This window comes from Anser cygnoides, chromosome 11 (assembly GCF_040182565.1).
Source record: "Anser cygnoides isolate HZ-2024a breed goose chromosome 11, Taihu_goose_T2T_genome, whole genome shotgun sequence".
NCBI classification, from domain to species: Eukaryota; Metazoa; Chordata; class Aves; order Anseriformes; family Anatidae; genus Anser; species Anser cygnoides.
This window is the reverse complement of record NC_089883.1, coordinates 20,009,422-20,031,857: the sequence shown is the minus strand read 5'-3', so window position 1 is coordinate 20,031,857 and position 22,436 is coordinate 20,009,422. Positions and strand designations below refer to the sequence as shown.

The window sequence follows — 22,436 nt, the reverse complement described above, 5'->3', positions numbered from 1 at the left end:
TTAGTTTTTCATATTATTTTACTCTTGAGTGGGACAGAGGAAATAAATTTCCATCAGTCTATAGCCAGCTTCATACACACTAATATGACACAAGAATGTTGACAGAGCACTATGAAAAACGTAACCTGAAAAAAAATGCAACCTACAATTTATGCAGATATAAATTAATCTCTAACATAGAGCTTTAATTGCATCTGTCTCTAGAGGCAACAACACCTTATTTACCTGACATTTTCTTGTACCAACGTAATGTGTCTTAACTAGCAAACACCCTCATTCTACTACATGCAGTGTGAAATGTGCAACATCAAAGCATGGCCTGGAATATAGGGGGGAGCAAAATTACTTTTGTCAGATTGAACAGGTTTGCTCAGTTTGCCGTATGAGATGTGAGCAAGTCAAAGAATGAAAATTCATTCAAGTAAAATATTTTATTCATAAGCTATTCTATAAATATAATCTGCTCATTTTACTTAATTGCTATGTAGACCTCTACCTGAAAGTAGGATCTAAGTTGCTCACTGGTAAGAAGAAAAGAAATTGAAAATAAATGCGTGACCTTCTGCAGTAGATCTTTATTTTCTATGAGAAGACCTGAGGGATCACTTTCATTATATATTAATATTAAATAACCATTTAAACAGCATAAGAAAAAATTAACAGGCATTAACTGCAAGGATGTGATCATTTCGTAGAGATGTTGTCATTTCTGTACACAGTATACAGCATTATTTTGGCAATGCTCTTAATCCTAACTCCATTCTAACATTATTAACCTTCTTGTGACTATGCTCAACTTAAAAGTCACATTTTTTTCTCTGCAACACTGTTCTCCTTGCAGTCCACTGGAATATCAAACCAGAGTTACAGCTTTAACGGCATAAGTAGAAAAAGTGATGTAACTGAATGTAACAGGCAGCTGGATAAAACCAACGTTTTAATCTTACTTATTTTTAAAAATCAGGCAAAATGGAATTATGTAATTAAAATTTACAGGAACTATGGAAAAATAAGTTGTCACACAAAAAGTACTCCTCAAAGTCTGTGGACAAGGATAATTGCGCATATATAAATACGGATATAGTTTAACAATATAGCTTCCTGTGTTAGATACATCAGTCTCTTGTCAAGAGCAAGAACGATCAGCTTATGATTTAACATACAGATCTACCTTGCCCTCTTCAAGTCGAAGCTGAAGAACTTTATCTCCAGGTTTATAATCTTTGAGAAGTTCTGCTGACTTCCAGACTTCCTCTGGATCAGGGATCCAAACCCTGGCATACTGCAATATTAAAAAAACAGCAAAAGATTAGTGACTTCTTTCTGCAACATAGTTAAATCATCATCAACATATATTACATGCCAAAACCTTTTTTCCTTTTCTTTTTTAAATGCATGTTTAGCATTATGTTTAGCAGCCAAACCTATAAGCAAGACACGAGTTAATTAGCACATCTGAGGTGAACTAGTTTTCTATTGACACAGGGCTACACAAGCTTAATTTTATTGCCTACGCAGAAAGGAAAAGGCATTTCTCTGGCACAAGAATGTTCCAAGATGCACATTCAATGCTGAAAATCTACAAACCAAACCATCTGTGTTTTGAGAGAGGTCAAAAACCTGGCTACTAAAAAAATCACTTAAGAGTAACTCTTCTGAGCCGATTCTAACTGCATTTGCAATATAACATCACGCAGCAACATTTATTATTATGAGAACACTTTGCCACATCTGAGTTAATTCATGCGAAGCTACTTAATATAGAGTATTAAAAACTCCCTTGTAGTTGCAAAGAGGGCAAGTTTAAAATGGATTGTCTCCAGAATGCCAGAAGAAAAAACTGAAAGGATTTGGTTGAAAAGGCCTCCAAAATAATAGAGAAGAAAAGCCTAATTCCAGTTATGACCATTTCCACCCAAGCCAAAGGTACAGACTGGATCTCTGTCAGGCTCTCAAAGTGTAACACGTGTGCCAACCTTGTGTGATTGCCTGCCTGCCACTGGTACATCATGGGAATGTCACCAGGAAGAAGGGTGGCTCGTGTGGGGGGGTTTGGTTTGGTGTGAACTGAACTGAATGACCCCTAGAGACAGTTAGGTTCAGAGGTACCGCCACTGAGCCGCTGCCCATTCCACTCTAACTGCACACACACACAGACTAAAAACATTTCTCTTCCTTGAACCCACAGGAACGCCAGCGAGGGTAAACCCCCCAATTCTGACATCAACTGTTGCAGTACTTCCCAGTTCACTTCTGATAAAGTATGAAGAACCTCCCAAAGACTTTTAAATAAAGTCCTGAAAATGGTTCAAATGGTTCTGAGCATCAGATATTTGTCAACAGCATGAAAAGGCTATTATTTACCATTTTAAAACAAAAGCAGACCCATGCCAAGCATGAGCTAAGGTGATGGAAACCAGCTACACATCTCCACACAATTCAGCTGCTTTGTGGCAGATGCAGTTAAACTTCATTCATAAATGTAACCCAGAACAAACATGCACCTTGTTTTCACAAACTGAGATTATTCATATTTTTAAAGGAGTGAAGCCAGTTATAATGGTTATGTCATGTTCAAGAACCAGTTAAAAGTGTATGGAAACCATATCATTACTTCTACAGTTGCACATAAATGCAAATAGGTACATATGAAGAGAGTTCTTGCGTAACACTAGTAAAAGGCTACGGCATTTTTAATACATGAAAGCTTCTTATCTGATGCTCTTGTAATGCTTGGAGAGCACCGAGATCTCCCCACACCCATTACCTTTGCAAACAACAACGCTGCTTGGCTTTATAGGAGCAGTCCTGTTGCAAAACACTCTCGAGCATGAATCCAAAGAAAAAGGGCAGAGAACCAGAGGCAGGGCAACAGCAGCTGATGCTTCCCTTCTCCGGCTGGGAAGCCAGCGCTGCAGAAGGAACGTGCCCCTCCTGAGAGCCCCAGCTGGGCTGCAGCTCCTGCTGCACGGACGTAAGACCCCGAAGCCAGGCCCAGGCCCAGGGGGCTTTCGGGGGGTATGCGCAGATGCAGGACTCGCAGGGAGGCTGGAGCTGCGCTCCTCAGGTCCTGCTCAGCCTCGGCTGCTAGCTGGCAGCCTCAATTCGTGAGGTACGTGCTGAAACATCAGCTGGGACTTCTCTGTCCACTTCAACCTCCAGGTAGAGAAAACAGAACGCCCCTGCCAGATGAGTAAAACCAAGTAGCTTTCTGGCAAAGGCTTGCAGTTCTTCTTTTCCCTGCTGTGTCCAGATAAGTCAGTCACCTGATTTTAGAGGGGTCCTGAAGGAGAGCGGGCACAGAGATCTTGTCCAGATTGTACCAGTGCAAAATAAAAAGAATTCCTATCGCGTGACTAGGTAACATGCAAACAGCAAAATCTGAGCATCCTTGGGGGCTGGACAGGACCTGCAACCAACCTCACCATCGCTGGCCGTGAGGGCAGCCGGCAAGGGGCCAGGGCACAGCGAAAGGCAGGCCTTCTGCTGGGCCCTGCACTCGCTCTGCAGAGACGGCTCCTGCCGCTGCCACCTGGAAGCAATGAGTATGAGAACCTTTCAAAAGAAACCCAAACCCACAACAAATGAAAATATAAAGTTATCAGAAGCTAAAGGTACCAGAGAAGTATGGCGCTTTGGTAACCCAATTCTCTCTACTGAGTGAAAGGAGAAAAACAATGAAATAAAGAATTGAAACTTTACTTTCATTGTTTCCACTACAAAATGTCTTCTCTCCTTTCCACTTGTTTTTTTAAACACAGCATTCCCTAATACACAAAATGCCCTAAATACACATACATCCAAACGCACCTATTTGCAGAACTCTTCTTTTTTGAAATTGAGAATCAAAAGCCTGACAGAAGCTGGGCAAGTTTCTCGGTTTAACACAGAAGATGCTACTGTAGCAGAGACAGCTGAAGACAAAAGGCGTACGTATCACACTTTGCCCAGTTTTTATGACTTTTGTTTTTCCTCAGCTAAAGCAGCAGTTCCCCATCTTCAGTATTTGTGATGGGATGCTGCTTCCCTCTCATCACAGGAATTAATAGAAAGCAAAGGAAAGGTAATACAAAAGAGGAAAGCTTTTAAATGCTGTCTAGCCAGAAGGCCGGCAGGCTGGTTTCCTCTGGGCTGTACCAAGATTACTGATGTTAAAAAGCCAGCAGCCTTGTAAGACACAAATTTTGTTAACTTCAGGCAGCAAATGTCACACGGCAGTTTCTAATTATGTGATCTATGCCAGGATGAAATAGGCACCTTTAATTTATTCAGCTGAAACTGTGTATTTTCTACTGTCTACAGAAGGGAAAAAAGAGAAAGCAGAAAACAGATCTCCATAGAAACTGGGTTACTAGAGACAGCTGAATCTTCCACATGACACAACCTCACAGATATTAAAGTCATCCTGAGAGCGCTAAGCTGTAGCTTTTCATCTGTAGCATCACTGCCTAGCCTTAAATCCCTGCCAAAGAAAGCACCTGGTAAAAAGAACAGGTGGGAGGAAAGAGAAAGATGTTCCTAATTATAAGCACTGAATCATTTCACAACACTCCCACCTCATTAATTTAGCAGAATGATTTGCAAAATCAGATTTTCATTCTATCTTCTTTTATATAATCAGTTGATGTTAAAAACCCGTTGCTTTACAGCCTTTGATGGGATCCAACTCTAAGCAGAAAACAAAGAACTATCACTGGTATAAACAGGAACAAGGGACTCTCTTGAGAAGTGCCTTACTCTTTGATGTCTAATATCCACCCTTTTTTACTAATACGTAAGATCAAGTTTATGACTATGTGAAAATAAGACTAAAATATGATAAACTTCTAGAGATGCTGAATTACAAATCAGTCTTCTAAAAAGGAGAGGAAATTCTAGCCTAAAACAGCACTGAAATTTACAATAGAAACTACAGCAAGAATCAAGTGAGCTTTACTGAAATTGTGCCTGATGATGGCCACCAAATATATTACCCTCCGTAACATTTCAATACAAATTTCAAACCACCAGAACAGAACTGCTGATAGGGGTGATAACGGTATGACTGACTCAAGGAAAGACAGTGAACGAAACTTCAGGTAAATACTGCTACCATTCAGTCAGCAGTGGCCATCGACCAACAGCTGGGTGTTAATGCAGCTGCGCTTTCTCTGAACAAGCTTAGGAGGGGCTCAGAGTGAACACAAGGCGCACAGACAAGACAGCCTTGAATTCAGGATGAAAAGGAAATAACCAAATGCATATGAACAGGGTTATTTCAAAATTCAGTTTCTTGCCTACACTCTGTTCCAGCCTCAGCAGAGTGATGTGAAACACCATCACCCCATCACCTCCGAAGTCAGGCCAAGTACAGAACTGCCGGGCTGCGCTCTGGGAAGGGCAACGCGGGCTGCGGAAAGGCAATACTCAGTGACAGCGATGTAATTGCTCAGAAGAGTTCACAGCAGAAAGAAAAGACAGGACAATGGTTTCATTTCTCACTGGCGGCTCAGAGAGCTTGCTGTATTATCATAATTTCATATAATAAGAAAATATAATAGAAAATTTCAGTGTTCTCTCATACCTCATGATTTCATCTTAGATCACATGAAGAAATCAGCAGACTATAACAATTATCTATCAAATGAGACCATATGACTCACAAAGCTTCTCTTCTGAAATATTAACCTCTTGAAGTACTAATTGACATTGCTGACAGAACGGAGTTAGACATGCGAGCGGCTCAGCATTCGCTTCAGCAATCAAATAGTTCTCCACTTCCATTGCATAATCACAATTATAGCAGGAGATACAGCTCTTCATCCAGCTTAACAGCTCTTTTGATATGGACTGAAAGAGTTCACAAACGATCCATATCCTAACAAAAACAAACAAACTAACAAACAAAAAACAGAAAAATTCAACTCAACAAAGCTGTCCCTAGGTTCTTGGCAAGACCTGCCCGTACATGTGAGCTCATATGACTTGCACTTTAGCAAAGACAACCTAGTTATTCAGTTACAGACAGCCTCAAAACCCACAGTCTTTCAGGTGTTAATCAAGAAGACCTTAGGACAGACACTGCTTCTCTCTCCTTCAAAAATGACCTTATTTTTGCGTAGCAATAAAGCAGTTCGTTAATGTCTGGATCAAAGACAGACCGTCAATTTTGGCGGCACTAGCTGAAGCAGCTGACAGAACAGCAACAGCTGGCCAAAGTCAAAATTTGACCAAAATCATTCAGTGTGAACCTGTTACTGACTCTGAACATGGCCACCTGGAGAGAACAGTCTGCATTATTATGATTGAAAAAGGAAAACTGCTTGTTAGTGCGGCATAACTACAAGCCAGAGTACAAACCTGTGAAAAATTGTGCAAAATGGTTCAACTTATCTATGAAAAACGCTCGCTTGTTAGAAAAGGATCTCCTCAACTGTGTGATTTCCTTGGATAGGATTGTTCTGAAAACATGATTTGATGCTATTGGAATAATATGCTTTCAGCTTATATTGTCTCCTAGTCTCTGCTCACAATGCCACCACCACTGATGGTAAATCAGAGCCTAGAAAAACTTAAAACAGGAAAGCTTTATCTTTTGTGCAGGCAGACGCACGTCCAGGTGAGCTTAACCACAAGCCTGAACTTGACCAGCCTGGATCCCATCCAGAGATCCTGATCGTAACACAAGAGGCGGCAGCAGGTCACAGTTCTTCCAGTGCTGAAGCCAGTCCGATTTCTGTCAGTCCTCCCATGTGGAGACAGTCCCAAGGAAGCACTGCATTCCTCGGAACAAACGTTGCTGCTGGTTGCAGTTTGAAAAGAAAGACAAGACTTTACTCTCCTTTTATAAAAACGGCAAGTAACCAGGAAGTATCAGAAAGCAGCCAAAGACACTGCTTCCACGACAAGCAGGCTGCAAGACCTCTGAGAAACTCAGCTAAATTCTTGTTATGACCTGAGGGAAAGAGCATAATTAACTTTGCAAAAAAAAAATCAAAACAAAAATTATTGATTTTTGTAACAGTAGTAGCATTCTTTTGGAATGGAGTGTATTCTCTGGCTTGTTGCTCAGCAACAACCATTTATATACCTCCTGTACAGTTTAAGACTTGGTATTTAAAAAGAATTAATTTGAGAAGATATTAATATGATATATAGTGGGGTGAACATCTGTGACAATTTGTATTCATGCTTTATCAGACAAATAATCTCACATAAGTTGTTTTTCTAATAGGAAGATTAAAAGCCCAACGATATCGCATAAATCTCTGACTCATAGGACGAGAAATTTCAATGCCCATGTTCCCCAAACTTTTCAGCTATTATTAAGAACTGCTGTTCCTTAGACCTGCTGAACTCTGCAGGTACCTTGAATAATATCCAATCAATTTTCTTTTGCACCTAAAATGTACTTTGCATTTTGTGAAGGGTTGAAGAAAGAGAACTCGGCTGAACACTTCTGCCAGCAGCTTCTGCAGTTCCCTCCCTAGGCTCGCCAGGAAAACAAGCAGTCCTGCTGCTTCTTCACTGCCTTAACGCTGGAAAACCAGCACCTCTCTCTCAAACCTCACTACCCTCACATTGTGCTTAGTTATGATAATAACAAATAAAGAGAGTTTTTAGACTTTATTAATTATATAGTTTATTGGATTTTGCTGCTATATCCTTACAAGACCCATAAATTAAATGAATCAGATGGTCAAGTCTCATTTGTACCTTATCGTGTAGCTTGCTAACAACATTTAGTATAAAAGAGCCTTTCATATAACCACGGACTGCTAAACTGGTAAATTCAGTTGTCCAGAAGAATCATTCAGACCAGCAGCTTCTTCTACAAATAGCAACGTAAAACATTTTAAGACCAATTTCAAGATGCAGAATTGTGAGAAAATGTGTCTTTGAACTGCAGTAGCCTGAAGCCTCCTTCCACAGAACGACTGTGCTGATATCTTGAAATACTCTTAGATAGAGCTTCCACTGAACTTCCTGGATCAGCAACATCTTCAGCAGTTACATAAGCAGAACCACGAAGGGGACAGAAAGGCAACGCACAGAGCCACCGGAGAACACGGGACCCGGGGAACCGGGAGGGCAGAGGGCAGGCCCCAGGGCCCACAGACAACTCACCAGCTCGACTCTTGATGTGGGTGCGGGCAGCGATACACAAACTTACCCTGAGATAGACAAGTAGGAAACGAGTCACGAACAACAACAAATAACGCCACCAAATGCTTCAGTCGTTTAACCAGGACTCAGAGTTAACTCAATGCTGTTACAGGACGAGCGCAGAGACAGACCTCAAGGGGCACCAAAATTCTGACACTGCTGAGGGGAGCTCCTGTACTGCTACCTAAAAGTTCACACAGTATCACACTGGAACACAGCTGACACAGACAAGGCCTGGGTACTGCCTTCTCCACTGACAAGTAGAAGCCTGCCACGGGAAGTCAGGGGTTCTCCCCACTAAGAACTGCAAATGAAGAGTAAGCTCATGAGAGCTGAGCAGCATGGCCATGAAACCAATAAATACAAGAGGTCTCCAGAGCAGGAAGTCGTACATTTATTTTTAACTATCACTGTCACTGCAGAGATGAATTTAAGAAAAAATAACCTAACCGTTGGAGCACATAAACCGAGCCCGGCAGCGTGGTGCACCTCTCTGCAGAGCTAACCAGCCAGGCAGGCTCTCCTCAGGTTGCTCCAGGTGAAACCTGACTGAAACACGTACCCGTGGCTGCACGTACAGGTGCAGTGCTTCTGCCCACACCTCCCTCTGCTCCTGACGACCACCGCCAGCCAGCAGCCTTGGCCACACAGCGACTCTGATGGCGTTCAGGCACAGCTGGGACCCGGAGGAGAGGAGACAACGGGCAGTGCCGGCCCCACTGCCAGCTGAGCCTGTGGCCACCGTCTCTGAGGGATGAGTGCTCCGGCAACCCGCAGCCATCAACGGCCAGCTACAGCAATTAGTTCTAACGAAAGCCAGGTATCAGCCTATGCTGAGGTGCAACTGCTGTCGTAGCACGCTGCTAACCCCCTCTGAGTGGCCTAACAGCCTGGTGAGACCAGGGGCGCCTGCACACAGCAGCACGGCCCAGCACGGGCACAGCGAGCAGTACCACAGGAGCAGGGTGGTATTCAAAGGACAGCTGAGGTCTCAGGGCCTACCAGCATCCTACGAAGAATTGCTATGGGATGAATTACAACTAGTTGTCTTTAGCCATTGGGAAAACATCCACTGACTTACACTGATGGGAAACTTCACTTTACTTTGAAGTGATTAAAAAAAAAAAAAAAGCTAAATCCCAAACGCAGCGTATATATACATGCTGCTACAGGCAAATCTGGTCAGCAAACATAAACATAAAAGTTTTTTTTTTCCCGTTTCTTTAAATACTAAAATTATTAGTAATCTTTCTACTGAAATTCAGAGAAAGTGATCGCCGTGGAAATCCACACACCGGGAGTGACATCAAAGCCAGAAAACCTAGCATTTTACTTTGCACTGTCAAACCTATCAAAGAACAGTTACATTTCTGGGTTAGACTTGATATGGCCCTGAAAAATAGGATTTGAAGAGTTAACACCCACAGAATGAACTTCACGTGAATTTTCTTTAAAAACATGACTTTCTACATTTTATGTTGACTGTACTTGACCTTCTCTTTAAAATGCCTTAGAGACAGATTTGGTTTGTAATTACTCGTTATCATACCACACAATATTTTATCTATCAAACTGTTGCCAATTCAAACAACGCTCTAAGGCGCTGCTTGCAGTATCAGCCTTTGCCAGCTCCTGTTCCATTTCGCAGCTCCCCTTCCACACCTGGTTCTCCAACCCTCCATGAGAGCCATCTCCAGCCAGCTGCTGCTAACATCTGTTATTCTGTGAAGTATTTCGCATGCGATGCCAGTAGCGCACACAGCTGAAAACCACCGCACATCTAAGGGAAGTCACATGCAATGCTGTTTCAGGATATTACGACTCCGACCACCTTTCCCACTAGGCTTAACTAAGGCTGTATCAGCAGCTACATGAAGATAAAACCCGTCTGAATGCCCGGGGGAGGCTGGCACAGCTGCCAGCCTGGCAGGCACGCTGGAAGCCCGGCGCAGGCAAAGCATTCCTCATGCAGCCCATAACACCCACAGCTGCCCCGCTCCTGCCTTCCTTACTGCTCTACAGCTCCCGCCTTGAACTCAGCACACTTCTCAAGAAATGTGTGCTGTCACATAGGCCAGGCCTAAAAGCAAATTAAGTCAATGTTTAAGAAAATGTTGCGTTTGAAATGGTTTTGATTCCTAGATCTGGCTCAGAAAAGTCGGCACCTACAGCTAGATTGAAACCATGAGTGCTTCAGACATTGCTTGAGACATAAAGAGAAAACAAACTTTTTAAATAAGCACAATAAAATCAGCAAAAACGTTGAGCAGAAGTGTGATGCCCATCCCAGACTAAGCAACAGAAAACTATCCTGAGTTCTGACACATGTAAAACTTAGCTTTGGTTCTAATCCACATAAAGAGGTATACGGTATATGGCATTTCAACCCATATGTCAAAATGAAGGCCAAACAGAATTATATGCTAGTGATTTCAGAAAGAAGTTAATTACAAGTCTGCCTTAAAATACCTCCTCGTTCGTCCAACCTGAAAAACATGTTACAACAGTTGTAGAATGGTGGCTACAAGAAACTAAGGGCAAATGAAAAACTACAGCCATCCCCTGAATATTAAGCTCATAAAATTTGTTGCATTGAAGAACTAATATTAGGAAAAGGATGCATGATTTCATGTGCTTTTCTGAATGTTGTGGGTATATTACTAAAACATTCCAACTTAAAAAAAAAGGGCCAATACTTAAAGAATACACAGAAAAATCATTCACCACATCATGACTAAACTTATGGGTGCCTGAATGAGGCTTTTGTTTTAATACGAAGAGAATGCAAGTCATAATACAGACTTCATGGCATAATTAACTATTGCTGACATAAATACTACTTCCAGACCATGGAAGACCCTCATGTTTCTTACATATTTTTATATGTTGATGTCATGTGATACAACATTGATTTCCTTTTCTCAACTTCTTAAATTGATTTAATATCTTACAGAAGCGTTTTTAAATTATTTTCCCAAAAGCTTCCGGAAACCCCACCTACAGCAGGCAGGATAACCGAGTCATTTCTTGCAACACACAGAGCAACCCAAGTTTTGCTTCGGGGAAGAAGTGGCTCCCAGCGCTGGCTGCAGCCGGCTGTTCATCTTGGGTTCATACGCGCTGAAAGAGGAAGCGTTGTCTTTTGTCTCCGTGGCAGTGCTTCAGCAGAGAGCCATCTGCATCTCTGTGATGAGATTATTTGGTGTATCTAGCACTGCCTTAGACAGGAAGGAAAAATAAAGGCTTGCATTGATCAGGCAGATGCACTGAGCCATGCTGTGCTACGGCGCTGGAATTTGACAGAAGTTATTGAGAAAAAGAGCAACGGAGCCGCAGCTGATCACCTAGTTGGCAGAGGTGACATAAGGATGGATTTTCTGGTATCTGTAAAACATCCAGAGTATGGACAATTGCTGACTTAACTGTGAAAACTTCAGAAGTTAATAAGTTAAAAATGGAAGGAAAGATGTTTGGTGTAGACTTTGATAGCGGGTAAGGCTGCACTTTCCTGAGCATCCTTCTGGAAAGCTGGGATCAAGTCCAAACAGCCCTCCTTCTGTTTTTGCTTGAGAAGAGTCACGTTAAAAGTAAAATACCTGCTGGGCGTTATAAAAATCCAGAACTGCAAACCACCACACTGTTTGTCTGTAACTGGTAATTTTTCGTTAAAACTATACAGAAGCACCGGGCTGAGATGCAATTGTATTAAAACAGAGCTTTTAGTGCCTTTGCCCGATTTATTCAGGGAAAGCCAGTTTTACTCAGCTAACCCACAGCTTAACTCTGCCAGTAAGGCCAAGTCTACGCCTTGCTGCAACACCGTAACAGCACCCTGACACCAGCGAGGCACTTCACGAAGCAGTATTCCGCCTCCCCCTTTTCTCATGGGAAGCTGACAGCATGTCCACACGCAAGGAAGCTACAGACGGTGCAAGCAACCCCACAAGCCTCAACACAAAGCCCGCAGGTAGAGATGCATCCACCAGGTGCCCTCCGCGAGAGGTGGGGGAAGCTGCAGAAGCGGGGTTAGTGGCTGCAGCACCACCCTGAGCAGTGCTCGGGAGGGAACCACAGTGCCTGCCCCAGCCACCCCAACCAGAAGGACTCCAGCGAGCTGTGGCAGACCTGCGGCACGGCTCTAACCTCCACCCGCACGAGGGAATGCCTCCATGTCGGCAAGGGCACCGAGACCAAAACCCTTCACCTTCACTGGAGTTTCTGCACCATATTTAGTCTTACAAGAACTATTCTTTCTGCTCCTCTTCTCTGCGAGTGCTGTGTATTCGACTGCTTGCAAAAAGTTTATGTTGCCTTTGTATTTCCAACACACGATTACCAGAATGAAGAGACCCACCCTGACATCACCCGCTAACAACCGCGAATGCTTCTCCACATATAAGTCCTTCCAACAGAGATAATGTCCTAAACAATCAAACCATTGTCTGGAATATTTGAAAAAGTCTTCCATATATGTAAGCCAATATTCTATTGAATTTAAACCTTTATTAATAAGCTATTATGTTAATAAGCTGTTATATGCTTGGCTCGACAGCCTTCACCTACGTTAAAACCAAGAAAACAACCAAACACGTTCTACTTACTTTAACATACATGCAGTCTAATCCATCTATTTCCATCCCAGATCTCTCGTAGCACAGATTTTCAGCACTTTTCCAGGCAGTTTGTGTTTCCTTTCCAGGCAAAACAGGCTTAACCTCCATGGAAAAGATTTCCATCTTTCCTTTAGTGGTGTACGCTAACTCATGAGGCAACTTGGGAATCTCTTGCTGGTTCCCTCAGCAAAACAACTGAAGTCATCTGCTTTAAAGATATGTATGAATAACCCACAGAGGCTGCAGAGAGCAACGTGTGACAAGCTGTGTTGGGGCCATGAATTCCCCCATTGTTAGACCGACTCATAATATTTTAGTTTCTTTCTCCAGCTCTACAAAGAGCAAGAGTGTCCTCCTATAAATGACTAAGTAACAGCAAAATTCTGTTGGCTTGGGATAATCAAACAGAAGAATTCAAAGACGCTGCTAATAACTGCAGCAAGACTTCATCATTTTTCATACCCATTTACAAAAGAGACCATATGGGCATGCGAATCTCTCAAATAAGTATCTGTTCTTCTATATTTAGAACCAGGCTAGAAGCATGCAGTTTGCATGTAACCACGGAGCAACCTTACGAAACTTTACACGACACGGCACAAGTCGTACTTTCTGCTGTGTTGGCTACTGCACCGACACACCGGGAGCTCTTTGCATTTAATTTTAAAAACGGGACTCTCATCAAACGAAAGCAAAAGCAGCCCAGAAGAGTCTGCTTTCAACCATCTCCATTGTCTCCTAAGAACTAAGTCAATGCACCAAGCCAATTATCCTGTTAATTACCAGTGGCATCTGTTATTTGATGTGAATTAGCCTGACAGCCTTACCTGCAGCTGGGTCAGAAGGCAAAAGCAAAGACATGATAAGCAGCCTGAGAGAGGGGTGGCCACTTCCACGACGCTCAGCCCATCGCCACAGCCTTCGCCAGCTGCTCCCCGGTGCCTGCAGCGGCTCCTCACGCCGCAGCCCTTCGGCCTGGCAGCAGGTGAGGCGGGCAAGCCTCAGCAATAGGAACGGATGCCGTTTTCAACATGCACAAGAAAAAATGAGATGAAGCAATCGGACTGGACTTTGCAGCAGAAGTTAAAGGCACCTGTGAATGATCCTCATTGCTCGTCTGCCAGCTCAGTCGTGACACTGCTCCCACAGACCTTTCACCATGTGGTAACTTCTCACTGATGTATCTGCTTATTTGCTTTTGGATCTCCCTTTCCCGTAGCATTAGAAGCAGCTTTACCCAGCCTGAGTACCTCTGTGGCACTGTTACTGAAAGGGAGCTGTGACGACACTTGCTAGTGTCCCAGACTAACGGGACAAAGAAATTAAATCCAGGCCACTAAGGAAAACAGATGGTGTAAAGATAGAAGATTTCTGCTTGTATAAGTAATCCACTTTCACTTTCTTCAGAGTTTGCATTAAAATTTGCAGATACTCCCATTAAAAGTTGGGTCAGTATGTGCAATCCACAGGCATCTAGCAGGAGTGAAGTCCTTAAACTTATCGGTGTGCCCAAAGCTTCCTGCCTTTACTTTCCGGCTGCCTAATGCGCACTCCAGCAAGAAAGGGCCTCCTCTGATGCCATCACACCAAGTACTTACCTCTTTTTCCTTTTCTAACCTTTTGGCCAGTGCTGATCTCTATTTTACAATTTATTTGCAAATAAAAGAGCCAAACATATAGAAATAAAACTACTAAATACTGTGCTTAACTGACAGCAGGTTGCAAAGAAGTTGCATCGTGCCAGAAAAGGAGTGGGTTATAACCTGGATGGCCAGGAACAGTAAGACACCCAAATCATCAACATGATCAGCTCGGTAACTCCGAAGGTTTTTGCATTTACGCAGCGTTGGGTAGTTCAGGTTATCCATCCCGCACAGCACCGCACTTCGGGCTGCTGCCTGTAGCAAGGTGAGAAAGGGGGATATGCTAAGGATGAGTGGACTCATACTCTCCCCAAGATGGTGGGGCACTGGGAAAGAAGCTCCTCCTGAAAACGTACTCTTGCACATTAAATACTAAAATTAGGTTTAAGTAGACAGGCTCTAACTTACTGTAACCCTGCATACACAGAACTTAACACCAAGAACTTGACAAGGAAGTATCCCAAGGATATTTTTTCATTTGTTTTCCTGCACAAATTATTCTGGGCAGGTGTATGACAGCAAAAATATTTCTCTGCCGTAAGAGGAAATAGAAGGTCAAAGCCCCAGTCTTGCAGATTTACATGCTTGATTTCAAAGCATAAAATTAAGCAACAGGACTACTCACACTGGATGAAGATAAATCTTTGCAGGATCACAGTTAAGCGTAGCCAAGCACTTCTGGGAACACGGGGAAATGATGCAGTCCTAAGCAAGGCTAGCACAGAGCTCGGCACTGGCACGGGCATGGAAGTGCTGGTCTCTGCCCACAGCCACCAAAAGCCTGGCTATTGGCGTCGGCGATCAGGCTGAAGCAACCCCATCGTGCAGCTCTCCGTTCTGGGTGCAGCTCGGAAGTAAAGCAAAAAATGGCTGTACAGAGAGTTCAGCACAGCTTGAATTCTGTCTCCCGCGTCCTTTAGGTGCATTGCTACGTGTTTAACAGTTTTTATACATATTTAAACTAATCAAACTCTTAGAAGCATCATCTCCCAAGACAAAAACAGTTGGACTGGAATGTAAAGGTTGGCCTAGCTGATCGTGGAGGTCTTTCCCAACCACGATTCTATGAAAAATACGCATCTGTTGTGGTGTGTCATGAGTCAGACTACGGTCTACGACTAAAACTTAAGCAAAAGGACAGTCTGATGGAAGAGGAGAAAGCAAAAGTCGAAGACATGAAGAACATTTCCAAGAAACACAGGTTTACTCTGGCCCCAAACTATTTGCTGCAACAAGAACTAGCTATTACTAAGGGGAAATATGAATTCCTTCCTTGCTACTTCAGCAGCAAGGAAGATGGGCAGGAGATGACAGCACTGCTCTGACTCGTCTGAGTAGCTCGTTACTGCTCTAACCAGCCGGCAGCAGCAGAGCTGCCCCAGCGCTGCCTCCTGGCCCCGGTCCCAACTGTACCAGCACTTCTGTCAGAGCCCAGCACGCTGCACGCAGCAGTGAACATGGCTGTGCTACAGTGAGCACCAGATAGCCCACAGATAACCTCTGCACTTCCAAGCACACAAATCAAAAATGCAAACAAGAAGCGCCCGGGCGCGTGCTCCTGTACACACGCAGGTGTCAAGACTCGGGAATATAAGCCATCCTCCAATCAGTTCTTTCAAGATTCGTTTTGTGCATGTTTGGGGTGTTCACGTAATGAAATTTGAATGGAAAGGAAGCCCTCGGCACACACCACAGGGCTGCAGCCTGCTGTGGAGGCAGGCCAGAGGCACGGGCAGTGCCTCCGAGCTGCCCATGGACAGCAGGCTGCCTGCTCCGTGCAGCTCTGCCCTCCGGCAGCGACACCACCTGGTTTTACTGTCACTTCTTGCTTTCCTTCTTAATCCCATTAAGAACAGACCATCCTAAAACAGATCTTGTGACACTGGAAGCTTCTGTGACGTCCTCCACTTCAACCAGTTCCATGAGCAACTTTCAACAGCAAAATGCTTTCTTTAACTCTACAGAGATTAAACGATGAGTCTCATTCAAGTGAGAGACAAGTGACTTTGGTGCTGGAGCACGTGGAAGGGATCAGGCTACCAAAGGCCCCAGGAGGAGATCGATCCTGCAACCCGCCTGCTGGCCCTTCCACCTCCACCGGGAGCTCGGTGGCTCTCCCAAAGGTAAGGGTGGTGGCCGCACAGCTCCTCACACAGCAGGAGCTCGACAGCACTTTATCTGATCATTTATTTATCTAAAAAGTAATAGTAATCCATTACCTAAGCCAGCTGGCACACGCCATAAAATCAATGCAGTAGAAAGAGACAGAAAATAACCAGTGGCAGCTCCATGCACAGACATTACTACTGTGCGAGGACTGCTGATAAATTTTCAGGGGACCCCACATAATCCACTAGTATCATTAGAAAGTAAATGTTTTAACATGATACTTGGAGAATTAAGTAAATGACCAATTATTACAAATGGGAGCTTCGTAATTCCTACATGCAACAAAGAAAATTCACAGAGCTTTCAAGATCAGGTCTGTATCAAAAGACATATATATTATTTTGAGTTTAAGGTTGTATCTCCTCTCCCCAAAAACTATCTCCCAGTGATGCTCCACTTTCAGCGGTGCATTAGGCCCATGTAATGCACCCTCCCAAAAACCACCTGCGGACTGAGAGAAGCTTTCACTAGCAGCTTGAAGCCACCTGGCCATGGCCCCGTGCTGAGGGTGACACCACGTGTCCCCGAGCCCGCTGAGGGACAGGGGACGTGGGACGCTCCGCTCCCCAACCGCTCTGCAGTGGAACTGGCTCAGGCTCCGACCCTCACTGGTTCTGCCTCCCAAGGCTCACGCTTCTTTTAACGAGAATGATAAATTGTTGACGTATCGCAGAAGTGTTGGTGAAAAACTAAGGGTTTTTTCAGTTCCCCTGTGGCTGGTGTCTGACCATTTTATTTTATTTTATTTTTTTACAAAAACATACCAAAACATCAAGCTCAGGCTAAAGCAAGCATCGTTAGACAGCTGGGTAATTACATAATCCAGCGCCTTCCACTTACGGGCAAGGGGAACAGAGCTGCTGCACACAGCTGTGACACTCAGTTTCCACCACTTTTACTCCAGCATCAGGGCAGGTCCCCAAAGCAGAAAGGCACCTGAAATATCCCCGCTGTCACTGCTGCTGCATTAGTTTTCAAAGACCAGAGGCAGAGACACAGTAGCAAATACCCTATGACTGCCTACCATCATTTACAGACGCAATTGCTGCCCAGTACCTCTCATTTCTACGCCAGGCTCACCGCTCTGCACTGCGCAGACGCCACCCGGGAGCAGGCCCCATCCTGCACAGCCCAGCACCCGCCGTGAGCCCGTCTGGGAGCGAGCCCCGGCCCTGGAGGCACCCAGCAGCTCCCTGCGGGGACACCTGGTTGCCGGCTGAGCTTCAGAAAATGCCCGTCTCACGCACACCGCTTTGAACAGCAATATAGACGACCAGGGAATTAAGGCTGCTTTTTCTTCTCTCCTGAAGAAAAGCTCACCAGCAAGAAGAGAAAGTCTGAAATGCTGCTGTGTTTGCTCTCTGTGCTCAGCATGGTTTTGCTACGCTGCCCTCCCCATGCAGCGTTACACCCAGGAGACGAGCACCCCGGTTAGAAGCTGCCTGCAGTCGAGTTCACTGCCAAGGAGCGAGCACGGCGCAAGGGAGCAAACACCAAACATTTCAACGCCCTGGCTTCAGGACTGAGGCAGCTGCCCGCAGACAGTGCCGGCAAAGCCACAGCAGGCTTCTTGCGATGCTGGGAACTGCACAAGAGGCTTTTTGTCCTGTGCAGTTCCCTCTGACACTTCTCTAAGTCAGTGTAACGCTATAAACCCCCAGCCTGAACCATTTCAAGGACAGAGCACCAGAACTGAAAGCTGGCCACTGAGTTCAGCTTGCCCAGGCCGCCGGCCTGCAGTGAGAACTGGTTAGGGCTTCCATTTGTGCTCAGAAGGGACATTTCTGCCCCCTTTAACCACAACCGGATCAGCTAGCTGCCCCAGCCTGCAAGATGCTGGAAAGGGAAGGAAGTATTGGTAACAGCAAGGATGAAATGAATAAATGAGTTGAAAAATAAATAAATATGCTGAACCCAGCCATACAAAACTGACCCCGACATGCCCCCTAAGAGGGCAAAGCAACATGCTGTAGGAGAACACAGCATAAAGCAGGAACAGCTCAAACCAGGGGAGATAAGGAAGAAAATGGAGAACAAAAATGACTTAATGATGCTGAGTCTCCATTCCAGTCCGAAAAGTGGAGGCACGAACACTGTCTGATCTGTTTTAACTTCCGTGTGCAGGTAATGAGCACGTGCCAGGGGTGGTTTTGCACAAACCTGAATGCAAGACCATGAAGTCTGTCACTGCAGGTGGTGGTGTGGCCAGGGCAGAGGAGTCAGATGAAGCCCAGAGCTAGGCAAAGCATTCTCACTGGCTCTTCATTTCCAAGGAAAGCAGACAAAAGCCAATGCATGGCCCAGACGGTCCCTACAGATTTTCATGGGTCAGCCCATGTAGATATATATCTGCTGTTGGTCAACAGTTACGAAACGCTGATCACTTACGTCCGAGTACCGTTAAGTGGGGCTACGATTACTCATGAAGCACACCCCAATTCTACTCAGTTTGTATCCAAAGTCAAAGAACCAAAACTTTCAAAAATTACCTTACAGTAGGACTACTTATCTGCCATTGACAGCTTCTCAACAGGACAAGTGAAACATAGCTCAGGAGCACAAAACACATCTAATAACAATGCCCGGGACACAACCCATGGAGCAGTTTTAAACTGCTGAGCCCCAAAATTGAAGCCTTCAAGCAGAATCCGTATTTGCTGCATCGCTGGGAGCAGGAACACAAAGCAGAGCACGGTTCAGTCCCATTATTCACAATTAGCTTGTGCCAATCCTTTAACTTCAATTCAAATTTCCAGATTAACTACAGGGATGCACAACAATGAGGCTGTCTGAATGGTCACCAAGTTTAAATATACACCTGCATGAATCAAAGGAACAGGATTTTCATAGGAGTGGCATGACTTCTTTGAAAACACATAGCCCCGGTTTCTAACAAAAAAAAAAATAATTTAGCATGAGAAAGTAAGGGTTCCTTTATACAATTTCAAGAAGGCACATGTGGTTGGGACAGTGGGTGCTACGTTTACACTGGCCTGCAGAGCCACCAAGCTTGAAGGCTTTAGGGCGGTTGTTGACATAGCTGGACAGGCTGTAGCGTAGAGCAGAGAACCCCACTTCTGCCAACAACAACGTGAGGAAGGTGACTGACACACCTCTACCGACTGCTGCTGCTGGGAGCTCGGAGGAACAGAGCCACCAGCACAACCCCGGCAAGCTGCTTGGTGGGCTCCCCATGGGTAGGTGAGCTTCCAGCTCCTGTGCTTCAAGACACACAGAGGCACACGCAGTAACGACGTTCTGCAAATTCATACCCTGCTGCACATGCCAGCAAAATGCATGTGCCAGTAATGCCACGTGGTAAGTTCAATGTTAAAATGGAAGCTCTGGTACTTTAAGGAGCTGTCCTGAATGACAATCCTGGCTGCGCCTGCCAGCATAAAAAAGATGTGAAAGTCATGCTTTCTGTGCCTACGTATGGCTCAAAAGAGGACAAGAATAGCCTCTTGCGTGAGAGGAAAGCACAGAAGCAATCTTGCTGACCTTGGTCATCCAGCAAGTCCCCTCCTGGAGGATGACACCTGCAGTGGTTTTACTTGGTGTTTGCTCACTTAACCGCTGCATGCTACGACCATAAATCCATTACTTATGTTACTCCATCAAGGATGAGGTCTGTTGCCACTACACGTGGAGATGCTGAACTCGATTAAGCAGCACTAAGGCTTTTCCTGGGGAAAAAGCAGGCAGAGAGGGGAAGAATGCAGAGTCTCTGCCGAACCCTCGGCAGCTTTCCTGGCTGAGTGCCTGATTCAGAGGTGTGCCTTCCCTGCCCCTGGAAGCGGCCCAAGCTTCTCCCCAGGCCCCAAGACAACGGGACACCCATAGTTTTGGGACAGGAAGGATTTAACCATCTAGGAAGTGAATTCAAGGTCAGATGGTGTTTGAAATTAAAATCAAGTATTTCTGAATAGCTCCTCATGAGAGATGTTAATTCTGTTGTAAGAACATCCACAGAGAGAGAAGCCAAGAACAACTTTCCAACGTAACTCCTGACATGGCTGAGCTCTGCTGAGAGCTTGGGAACAACTCCACGGTGCCGCTGCTCTTCAGACCAGCACACTAACTTTCACCCCCTTTTGCAAAGACAGCTGATTGAGATATGTGTCTATGAGCAGATACACGAGGTGCCTCATCTGCACCCATTTGTTTGGGGTTCTGTAGGGCACTCACCTCGCTTCCTCGCCCTGTCTCTCCTACACAAACACCGTGCAGATACGCTCCAGCCTGCGGAAGGGACCGTCCCGTGTGATTTGCACAGATGCACAGTCTGTGCTGTGCGCCACGTCCGTGCGAGAGGACGCTACCAACACGGTGAACCATTCGTGCTGGACAAACAGGCAGCTTCCTTTATTCCTCTCCTCACACAAGGAGGTGGACTGGAGGTAACTAAAGAGAATTTCATGAGGTGGCTCACAGATCTCGATGGCCGCACGTGGAGTTTACAAGCTTTTTCAAAGAAGTGTTTGAGGATTTTGACGTTGTACGGCGGTGCTCAGGTCTGCTGCCCCTGTGATCCCTTCTGCCCTCAAAAACCTACGGCCTGCCATTCCTTTTCACACGTGCTGCACCGGATCCAGGCAGAGCGATGGAAGCAGCACATCACTATGGGACAAAACCATCGCTTCGACACCCCCGGACCCGCCGCTGCCCAGCTGCGCGGGGAGGAGCCGTGTGGGCCCGAGCTGGCGAGGCTCCGACACCCCAAACGCAAAAATATCAGGAAAACCCCTCTGCTGAGGGCCCGCTGGGCTCACCCACCGCGGCATGGCGGCGGCCGCAGGGATGCTCAACCACCGCCACCCGCACGCAGGGAGCTGGCGGCGCGGGGCCGCCCGTGAGGCGAGGCGAGGCGAGGCGAGGCGAACGCACCCGCACCGCCCCTCCGGCCCCGCTAACCCCGGGCGGACCCCGCGGGGTCCCCACGCCGCCGCCCCCGGCCCCGCCGAGCGGGCGGCACCCAGCCGGGCAGCAGCGGCCCCGCAGCGGGCGGCCGCGCCCCGCCGGGTCCGTGTGGAGGCGAGGGCCCGGCCCCAGCCCCGCAGCCCCCCCCCCGCCCTACCTTCGTGTACAGCTCAGAGGCCGCCATGGCGGCGGGCGCGCGAGCGGCGGCGGCGGGCGGAGGATGCTCAGGAGGCGGCGGGGCGGCGGCGCGCCATGTTGCTACCTGCCGGGCTGCGGGGCCGCCGCTCTGTGCATTGTGGGAGCGCGGCGGGCGGGCGGGCGGCGCTGCCTCCCCCCGGCGGGCGGGCGGGGAGCCGGGGCCGCTGCCCGGGGAGCGACGCCCGCTGCCCGGCCCGGCCCTGCCCCGCGGCCGCCGTCCCTTCCCTCAGGGGCTGCCGGCGGTGGGGTGAGGGGAGCGCCCGGGCGGAAATGGGGCCGCCCCCGGCCCCGGGAGGGGGCTGCCGCCCTCAGCCGGGCCCCGCCTGTGAGGTGGCGGCGCAAGGCGGGGGGCTCGGTGAGGACCGGGCTCCAGCCTCTGCGCACACCTCCCCGCGACACCGTCCCGTCCTCAGAGAGACATCCGCAGCCCCCGAAGTTCAGCTTCCGTGGCAAAAGGGAATCAAATAAAAAGCAGAAGCCGTGTTCTGGCTGGGGCTGGAGGGGAGCTCTTTGGCTTTATGAATCATTACGGGGTGTTTTCTACAGCTCACGTTATGGCAAGAGTTGTTGGCGTGGCAGAAGTGAGCCTCTCTTGCGTGTACTCCGCTTTTTCACCTTGGGAACGCATCCCACCGGTTCTAAGCGGTCCAAAACACACAAAAAAATTTGAAACAGATACTTTTGCCACAATCTCCATGAAGATGCTTCGACATTTTAACCGAGATCATCTCTGTGCAAAATTCAACCA

The 22,436-nt window shown here is 46.4% G+C and overlaps 1 protein-coding gene across 8 annotated transcripts in view; it reads right to left on the bottom strand.

Annotated features, from left to right (window-relative positions):
• Positions 1-21,896, bottom strand: part of MYO5A (myosin VA) — a 104,019-nt gene extending 82,123 nt beyond the window's left edge. For 7 of the 8 annotated variants that reach the window (XM_067003617.1, XM_067003619.1, XM_067003621.1 and 4 more), the window contains exons 1-2: positions 21,648-21,806; positions 1,172-1,282 (exon numbers count right to left, since the gene is read on the bottom strand). In XM_067003617.1, coding sequence (XP_066859718.1) covers positions 1,172-1,282; positions 21,648-21,674 — 138 coding nt within the window. In that variant the 5' untranslated portion in view covers positions 21,675-21,806. Of the gene's footprint in view, positions 1-1,171; positions 1,283-21,647 lie in introns of all 8 variants that reach the window. The other variant, XM_067003623.1, reaches the window with a different exon arrangement.
• Between the last annotated feature and the right edge of the window lie 540 nt (positions 21,897-22,436).